Source organism: Arachis duranensis, chromosome 2, assembly GCF_000817695.3.
Source record: "Arachis duranensis cultivar V14167 chromosome 2, aradu.V14167.gnm2.J7QH, whole genome shotgun sequence".
NCBI classification, from domain to species: domain Eukaryota; kingdom Viridiplantae; phylum Streptophyta; class Magnoliopsida; order Fabales; family Fabaceae; genus Arachis; species Arachis duranensis.
The window spans coordinates 32,499,704-32,509,536 of record NC_029773.3 but is presented as its reverse complement, the minus strand read 5'-3'; the positions used below and the strand labels follow the sequence as shown (position 1 = coordinate 32,509,536).

The following is a 9,833-nucleotide window of genomic DNA, read 5'->3' as shown; positions in this document are numbered from 1 at the left end:
TAGGGAAGCATGAAATAAGGAAAAATGATATCTCCTACTTGTATATTTGTTGCAGATCTTTCATCCACATGTCACCTTCACAACATTTTAGAATTAAAAAATCAAAAAGGATTGAAACATGAAAAAGAAAAAAAATTAAAATTAAATCAACAAAGACTGAGTTTCTCTTCCAATTCATCTTTTCTCTCCACTTTCTTTTTCTCTCCCTCTCTTCGGAAAAAAGGGCAGTAGGTGAGTGTTTTGTGGAATGTTGGAAAAGAGCGAGAGATCAAAAACAAGATTTTCCATCACATCGACACTCTCCTTTTCTCTTTCTTAGTTTTCTCTCCCTGTTCTATCGGATACAAAAAAGAGGGTGGGTGAAGGTTTTCGGGAGCATTGGAAAGGAGTGTGTTAACGAAAGAAAAAGAAAAGGTTGAGAGGAAAGAGTAGTAATTCACTATCATTCAATTCATCTCTACTCGATATCTCTCCTCCTCCACCACACCCTTTGTCCCTGCCCTCTTTTCCTATCAAAACCTTAATTAAGTCAACAACATGACATAAGGGCCGTTGGAGCGCCTGAAACCATTGAGAAGTTTCAGCTCTCTTCCCCTCTTGCTCTTTGGACAACGCTCGGTCTCTCTCATCACCTTCTTCATCACTGAAGAGTGGTTAGGATACATGATAAACTCCATTTTATCATTTTAAATTGTGTTAAAAAGTATGAAATTTATCAACAAATTTACACAATTTTGACTTTCGATGAAGTTGTATGTGAAAAATATGCTTTTTGTATTTCTAATCATTAATTTTTTATGCCATTGGATGCTGGGATCCAATTTGTTTATATGTTTTAGGATTAAGGTACTTCAAAGAATTGAAAAAAATAGCGCGAAGAAGCGAATTCGGGAACAATTTGAAAGTGGATCCTTCTAGAAGCTTGCGCGAGCAGCACCTACTCGAGCGAGATATTCGCGCAAGTTTTCTCTCTGTGCGTAAAACGACTCCAGGGGCCATATTTAATAAAACACATCCTCATTATTTGGCTCAAAAAGTCCAAAAAGGTCCCCAAGTATCTATTTAAGGAGAAAATGCAAGAAAAAAAAGAAGTAATTTTTAAGTAGCCTATGTTTGAGTTTTTAGCATGTTTTAGTGAGTTTTAAAGAGAAGTTTTAAATTTTCTAACTTTTCTCTAAAATTCTTAAGGTTTGTATTTTAATTTTTTCTTATTTTAGTTTTTAGTTTTGTTTTAGTTTAATTTTATTTACATTTTTTTGTTCTAATATCTTAGTTTACTAGGATTTTCTTGTTAGTTTCTTGTTTTTACTATTTTAGCTTATGAACTCTTGTTGAATTTGTAATTTTTTTTTAATGAATTTGATGTTTTATATTTTCTTGTTGCTTATTGGAGTCAGTATTATTGAATTCTTGTATGGAATAGTTGTAAATTTTGTTATTTCTTACAATTTACGATGTTTTACTTTTATGCCTTCTAATTCTTTGATAAAATGATTCACTTAGTTATAGAGTAGATTTTGCTTTCTTGACTTGGGTTTGAGAAAATGGGTGACTTTGAATTACTAGTGTCCAAGTTTATTGATAATTTAGAGATGTTAATTAATCTTATTTCTGCTAAAGCTAATCTTTTACTAATTCAATTAGTAAGTTAGTTAGGACTTGTGGATTATGATTAGTTAAGCCTAATTGATTTTTCTCAATTTGTAAAGGTTGACGAATTGGGTTTACTCTTTATAATTATCATGTTGTATTGGTGACAGGAATAGTGATCCTTAACCCTCAACCCTTACCAAGATCTTATTAGATTTTTAGCTTACTTCTTTTGTGTAGTGTGTTTTTCCGTCCTTTTTTTTTCGTGTGTGGGGGAATGGTTGGTGGGGTTGGAATACTAGGTGTCAATGACAAAATTAGTAGGTTATGAATAGATTCAATTCATACTAGTAATGAATTTCTTTTTTTCATGACTATTTTAAATTTAGTTCAATTAAGATAAAACACTTTTATCAATTTCGATTTCTATTTAAGGTAGTTCGACTACAGTACAACTGATTTCTTTCTTTCTATATATAGTCACATACATATAATATTATTAATAAAGTATAACTCAACCATATGATACCAGCAAGAATAACAAATTCATGATAAAAAAAATGCATGAAAACTAGAGTAAATGAATGGAACACAAGCACAATAACGCAAATACAAATGTGAGAAGGGTGATGGCAAACGAGTGATCATGAAGACAACCTTACACATACATGTGCAATATCCACACAGAAGTACAGAACATATGTGTCAATATATAGAATCTCAAATGAAATGGTACATTGTATAAGATATCCATATATCACTGTTATCAATAACATGTTGACAATTTGGATATGTTCTGATAGGATTGTTTTTCCATAAAATTTTCTCACTTGCTCCAGATGTACTCTTTATTTTGGATGTAATTCTACTTTTTGTCAGTCAATAGTTATGTATACATGTTTAACAGGATTTTGTGAAAGTTGAAAACTTATTTGTTAATAATTCTTTTGATAGTAGAACATTATGTGTTTGTCACTATGTGCATTTTGATTATTTTTAATTATGAACTTTGATGTTTGAAATTGTTTGTGAACTTTTAATATTAAATTATTGATAATTTATTATGTAAAATTGTGAATTTTTGAATTTTATTAAATTAAAAATTATTGAATTTATATATTTAAAATTATTTATAAGTTTTTTAATAATTTTATTTAATATTTAATTAAACCGATTGAACTCCAGTTGAACTTCGATCGAACAAATAAACTATTGAACCAATAATTTTATTGGTTTATTAACCGGTCCGATTCTCGCAACAGTATTAAATTGATCTGGATGCAATACGTGGTTCATATAAGGTAACAATCTTTTCAATTAGTCCCAAAAATGGTTCAAGCATGACTTGATCTTGAGACCTTTCTCCAAAATTTCATGTTTGTCTTACACTAAACAAGAACGTCTTTTAATATATACTAGTGTTAAACCCGTGCAATGCACGAGTTTATATTTAAATTTGACATGTTAAATTAAAAATAATATTTTATAATTATAAATTTTTTGACTTTAGTATAACACGATCATCGTCATTATATAATAAACGTACTGAATATGTTGTTTTATCTTTATTCAAAATAAAAAGCAAATAGAAAAGTTTAAAGTCTATAATATTCTTGAACCATAAGGAGGAAGACATGAAAAAAATAAGAACATATATAACTGTAATAGTAGCATGTCAATTTTATACTAAATTTTATATCAAAAGGCTAATAAAAATTTATTGACAACCTAATATCTTACTAACTTCGTTAGAAAAGCAATTGGCATATGATGTTGTGCTCCTTGTTACACATTTCATCTCAAATCTGAAAATAGAGTTATACATAAATTAGTTATATCTACAATAAATATTTATACAAAAGTGTAAATCATAAGATGCTATTAAAATGAAAATAATATTATTCTTACCTAAATATTATTAAAAACTTCTTTGAACATGATATTTGTTATTGATGACTTTGGATCGCCGTCTTCGTCAAGAATTAAAACCTTGAGGCCACTGCGACTCTTAACTCTTGACAAAGCAACATAAAGTTGTCCCTGGATAAACACTGATTTTGGCAAGTAAAGCCCTACATATGATCATGATTGACCCTGACTCTTGTTAATGGTCATTGCAAAGCATACTGTTAATGAAAATTGTCTCCGTTGGAACTTAAATGGCAACTCTGAATCAGAAGGGATCAAGTTCATTCTTGGAATGTACACTTTATCTTGAATATTTCTATCAGTCACTACCGTCGCTCCAATTACATTGCTACCAAGTTCGTTAACTATTAATCGTGTACCATTGCATAAACCTGAAGTCTGGCATATGTTTCGCAGTAGCATTACAGTGACTCCTGGCTTCAAAGTCAACTTGTGATTGGGTAGTCCCAAATATTTTATGTCATTTAGGAACTCTGGTGTGAACCACTCTTGTTGTACATCTTCATTCTCATTAGCTTGACATTTTGTGTCAGAACTCAAATACTCCTTTTCCATCCCTAGAAAGATTGTCAAGACAAGATCGTTTACCTTCTCGACACTCTCAAGCGTGGGTGCAAGAATTGCCATCCTCTAAAAATACCTGTAATCTGACATGTTTTGCAACAAATTTGGATATGCAAAGTCTACCAAATGAGAGAGAGGGTCATCAGTAGTTGTAATCAATAGATCATCTGAAATTTCAATTTCTAATTCAGCACCAACAACAAAACCAATATTTCTATTTCCAACATCAAGTATCCAATTAGCAAATCTCTTCATTTCACCTTCATCTTGATTTGAAAAAGACATTAGAAGCCTCATGTTCGTTTCCAGTTTCAGAACCTTACAAAACGACCACAGATGGGATGAGTTAATAGCTGATGTCAATATATCGTGTCTACTCCCTTTCGAAATCACCGGAAGTATCTGTCTGAAATCACCTCCTAGAACAACAATCTTACCACCAAATGGTTGATGTGACTTATGTTGATCGGTAACTGACACAAGATCCCTGAGCGTCCGATCAAGTGCTTCAAAGCACATTTTATTGAGCATTGGAGTTTCATCCCAAATTATTAAGCTACTTTGGATGAGCAGCTCAGCCTTCAAACTGTCATGCTTGATGTTGCAAGTAGATTCATCAGTAATTGTGGGTATTAAAAATCTAGAATGAGCCGTTCTATCACCAGGTAGGAGTAAAGACACAATTCCACTAGATGCGACATTTAAAACAATCTTTTCTCTAGACCGAATAGTAGAAGAAAGTCCATTCCAAATAAATGTCTTACCACACCCACTACGCCCATAAATGAATTAAAAACCACCATAGTCTGTAATAACAGCATTGAGTATCTCATCGAATACTAACCTTTGCTCATGAGTCATCTTTTGTTCCGTATATAAGTTTGTAAGAGTCAACTTATTTGTGTCATATGCTAACTTTTCCTCTATTAGCTTATTCCGAAAAAGACAAACATCAGACATCTCACTATATGGCATTGATTGATAGTCTCTTAAAGACCTTGCATTGTTGTTGAGTATCTTCTCAATCTCAATAAGGTATAGTGTTTTCAATTCGTCATCAATCATGTTTAGTCCTACCAAAAGCACATGGTAGTTTTATGACATATTTAATAATTAATTCCAAAATAAAACTATTAATATTATTAATAAAAATAAAAATAATAAGAGAATACGATCTTGATATAAAAAAGACATAGTAAATACTTTGATTTTTCAAAGCTTTTCTCCTCTCATATAGCATTCTATCAGCTAATAATGTCTAAGTTGCATTCCAAACACGCTCTGGGTTGCTAATGCTCTTAGATATTAGTAGCATCGCAAATAATTTTCTCAATTGATGATCAGATGCAAGTTCAGCTACCTCAATAATAGCTGTAATGAATTCCCTATCATCGCACAGTAGTCCCATGGAATAGCAAGCATCTTAGAAGCTAGAATGTGTAATTCCATTAATTGTCCTAATAGACTCATATGTTGTGCAACCTCTCTGAACAGCTAACAAAATTCTCATATAATAAATATCACATGTACCCAGTGGAACATAGTTTAACCTCTCAATAGAATACCCTCTTTTACGTGGATGTCATTCCCTTGCTTCTCTATCATAAACAAATTGATTTGAAAACTTAGCATATATCAAAATTTGACCTGATTCAAATTTTTTATATTGGCCTCCATCCATGCTAAGAACATCATACATTTTCCTTCCTCTTCTTCTACGATTTCCTCAAGATCATCATCGTCCTTAAAAATTCTCGCAAAGGAATGTCTTCTTGGTAGCCATCTTCACCGTAAGGAAACATCATAAGATACTGAAGAGGAATAAATATGGTGTGTGTCTCATGAATCCTTTGTAGATGTTCGGACTTTAATTGAACTATAATATCACGCCCTGTATCTCCATAATGAAAATCTCCTACTATTAGAGCTGTGACCTCGTTAGAAGATGGTAAATTGTAGACTCTTGCGTTCTTTGATCTTTTTCGGTGCAACCGTAGCCTTATATTTGTGATATCTCCTTGATTCAGGTAGTTTCTCACTATCCTAAATGTGTGAGCAAGAACATTATGTTGATCGATCATGTCCTTGAGGTCTAGAACTAAGGACTGGTCAATGTTGTTGTTGGTTGTTCTTGAACCTTATAAAACATTAATTGAAAAATATTAGTATTCATAATTAACCAAAATCAAAGTACGAACTACCTTAATATGTTTTTAATCAGTTTGGAATGCATGATACAAACCTAAAAATCTCTATCCTGTTTGAGACCTCATTTTCTAAATCATAAATATATAACTGCGCAAATTTCGCTCTTTGTTCCTCAATTGGCATCAAGCTTCCAATTATGTGGTAGTTTTGTCCACTCACAATGAATTGGGGAGGACTTGTCCCATCATTGATGGAGGTCTCTATTTTACCTCCGAGGGACGTGAAGCAAAACATGCTATTATAAGTTCTTATATTATCCTTAAAATGTTTGTTTTTTTGGTCTGCTCCAGATATTAAATCTTGCAAGAGCTAAGATGGACGTTGCAAAAATGGCAGCTGTACCTTCCCTCGCATACAACATATTGAGAACTCAATATTGGATCCTATTTTGGACTTCTCTGATTTCTCCTCATAACACATCATAGTGTCGCAATGTCGACAAAAAAATTCTAGGTCACTAATATCTATCACATCTAATAATCACTAAGATAATAAATTATGTTTTAGTTATATTTATGTTTCACATCTAAAAAATTATTCCTATACTCTTTTTATTAGTAAATTTTTTATATTATTAAAAAAATAAATCCTAAGTTGAATTTATGTATCGCGAAGAGGAGTGGGGTCTGTTCCTATTCCATCAAAAATTCCAAATCAATCATTATTTTTTGTTATATATTTATATCCATGTAGTTCTCATTTTCTCTCTATTTTTTTTCTAACTATTTTACTAACTACCCAGTTTGAATTCAACCTCCTTGCTCCTCCACATCTCTACTCAATAAATAAATAACTAAATGGTCAATTCAACTTCAATGGCGACTTTAATTTTCTTTTCATTCTCATTTATTTAGTTACCTAAATATATTTTTGAAAAATAATATATATTTTTTCACAAAAAATTCTTTTTTCAAATAAATATAAATTTAATCTCACAGTCAATAAATTCAACTAATAGTTAAAATCTTTCTTTCATTTCTTTAAATAAAGAAATTGAAAATAAACAGCTTATAATTAAAAAGAGAAAAAGATGAAAGTACCTCTATTATTGTACAGAGACAATCTAAAAGATAACAATGTAAATGGAGTAAAGAGAAAATTTATAAATGTAAAAAATAAAAAAAAATTAAATTTAAAAATCAAAACGGTTAAGAAGTCACTTAATTAGGAATTAGTATTAGAATTTTAAATTTCAAAATTTTAAATAGAGTTTACTAATTAGCTAGTGCAAATTTTAATTTTCTAAATTAATTTTTCTAATTAAACATTCATTGTTCATCAAGAATATAGGAATTTGTTAATTTAAAAATAATTTTATTAGTTTCATCATAAATAGTATCAATCCTATTATTTGTGGATAAAAATAAATAAAATTAAATACAATCTAAAAATTAATAACCTTATAAATTACATAAATTTAGAAAAAATATTTAAAAAAAGAGAAAAAAATATAAATACTTCTATCGTGCAAAAATAATTTAAAAGATAACAATGTAAATTGAGTAAAGAGAAAATTTATAAATATGGCACGTAAAAAAATTTAAATTTAAAAATCGAAATGATTAAGAAGTCATTTAATTAGGAATTAGTATTTGAATTTCAAATTTTAAATTTTTAAATAGATTTTTCTAATTAATTAGCACAAATTTTAAATTTTTAAATAAAATTTTTAAATTAATTCAATTTTGTCAGAACAACATTAGAAACAGAATTAAGTATAGAAAAATGTCAAATTAAAATTTTCTTTTAAATAGTATAAATAACCTCACATTTTAATAAGACTGGTAATTCTATTTACTTTAATATAATCTTTTGTAATTAGCATAGTAGCTAATAAATTTTATAAAATTTTAAAAAATATTCTCAAACCCAATTGCTTACTTAAAAATTCAAAAAAATTATTTGAATTTAAATTTAAAATTTTAAACATAATACTTTAATTAAAAATTATAATTAGATTTTCTTTTTAAAATAAATACACATTAAAAATCAATAACTAACTTAATTATATCAACAATAATTCATATGAGAAATTTATAATTTTATGACATCTTTATCTTTATAGTAATATAAATCTTTATCTTTATCTTTATAGTAATACAAATGGGAGCTCATATGTTGACGTGGCGCTCATACGTTCAGTCTGGGAGTTTATTTTTTTAGGTGTCATCACTAAAAATTTTTAGAATTATATTTATAAATTATAAATTATTATTTGCTTAGATTGTTATTTTCAAATTTTAAATTATTTGTTTGGGTTGTTTTACTTAGGTTGTTATTTTTAAATTTTAAATTATTTTATTTAGATTATTGTTTTTTAAATTTTAGATTATTTTACTTAGGTTGTTATTTTTTAAATTTTAAATTATTTTACTTAAGTTGTTATTTTTTAAATTTTAAAACTATTTTCTTAAAATTGTTGATTCTTTTTAACACTATTTTTTAAAATGATGTTGATTCTTTTTAAAAATTGCAGCTACATACCTCCTTTTACATATATTTAGGTTAATTTAGAATTTTAAAAATTGTTAATATATTTATTTATTTTATCTACAAGTTTAATTTAAATTTAAATTAAAGTCAATTAAATTTTAAAAAATTTAGCTATGAGTCAACTATATAAAAATATAACTGTATAAGTTATGAGATATTTATAGCACCACAATTCAAAGTACATCAATCCCTTTCTTTACATATATCAAAAATTTAAAATTTTTCTACTTATTCCAATAGCTGCTATTTACAAAATTACAGAAATCAATCTTATAATTGACAACTTGTGTATACATATACGAGTGATACGATTATGGACACTATCAAAGTTACGAAAATTCTCCATTGCCATACTCAATTGAGATGGTTTGGCTCAATGAAGACGTGAGTATTCTACTGATATTTTTTATATTATTTTAAATTTATATTATTTATATTTTAAATTTGTTTGTTTATTCTCATTTAATTGTTCTTTGATTTTTGTTTATCAATTCTAGGGAGAAAAAATATACGTCTCAACCTAATTGATAAGACCTTCTTCTTCATCGTTGAAGTTCACATATCTGATAATCCACATTTTTCACCTTCTTATAAAGTTAAGAAGATGACTGATAATGTGGACCTCATAAATAAATTAAAAAAGGCTCACCCTATTCAAATTGTGAGTACAGTTATAAGTGTACGTTCTATTAAAAATTAATTTATTTTTTGCATCTTTGGTCATTACTAGTATCTAATTTATAAATAATAATTAATAACTAATTATAATTTTAGGATGTTGACTACACCAATGGTTTGCTCCCAACTTCAAAGACATCCTCAATCGTTGAAGGGGAGGAAGTAGAAGGTGCTAATGTATTTATTCAAAAAATGAGTTTTTTGTTTGTTTGTTTTCTCAAAGTTAGAGCTTAATTTTATTCAAAAACTATTATTGAGATAAAATCAAATGTGAGAAGGAAGTCTTTAATTTAACGTAGTGTTTTGTACATAATTTGTTGCTTGAATTCTCCAATAAAGTTGCGGACAATGATGAATCTGAATTGTTGAAA

General features: G+C 28.5%; 2 protein-coding genes across 2 annotated transcripts; both read right to left on the bottom strand.

Moving 5' to 3' along the window:
* Positions 1 to 3,672: 3,672 nt before the first annotated feature.
* Positions 3,673 to 4,146, bottom strand: LOC110278169 (uncharacterized). Its single transcript, XM_021136379.1, has one exon. It carries the CDS (start codon positions 4,144 to 4,146, stop codon positions 3,673 to 3,675), a length of 474 nt encoding a protein of 157 aa, XP_020992038.1.
* A 3-nt stretch (positions 4,147 to 4,149) lies between these two features.
* LOC110278170 (uncharacterized) lies at positions 4,150 to 5,148 on the bottom strand. Its single transcript, XM_021136380.1, has 2 exons — positions 4,928 to 5,148; positions 4,150 to 4,801 (listed from the first exon to the last, which is right to left on the bottom strand). Exons 1-2 carry the CDS (start codon positions 5,146 to 5,148, stop codon positions 4,150 to 4,152), a joined length of 873 nt encoding a protein of 290 aa, XP_020992039.1.
* Positions 5,149 to 9,833: the final 4,685 nt, after the last annotated feature.

Bases quoted from the DNA above. Each gene is read 5' to 3' on its own strand.
- LOC110278169 (XM_021136379.1), bottom strand. From the start codon at position 4,146: ATGGCAATTCTTGCACCCACGCTTGAGAGTGTCGAGAAGGTAAACGAT.
- LOC110278170 (XM_021136380.1), bottom strand. From the start codon at position 5,148: ATGATTGATGACGAATTGAAAACACTATACCTTATTGAGATTGAGAAG. The intron at 4,802-4,927 runs GTTAGTATTCGA...TATTCGGTCTAG, and splicing joins AAGATGACTCATGAGCAAAG to AGAAAAGATTGTTTTAAATG.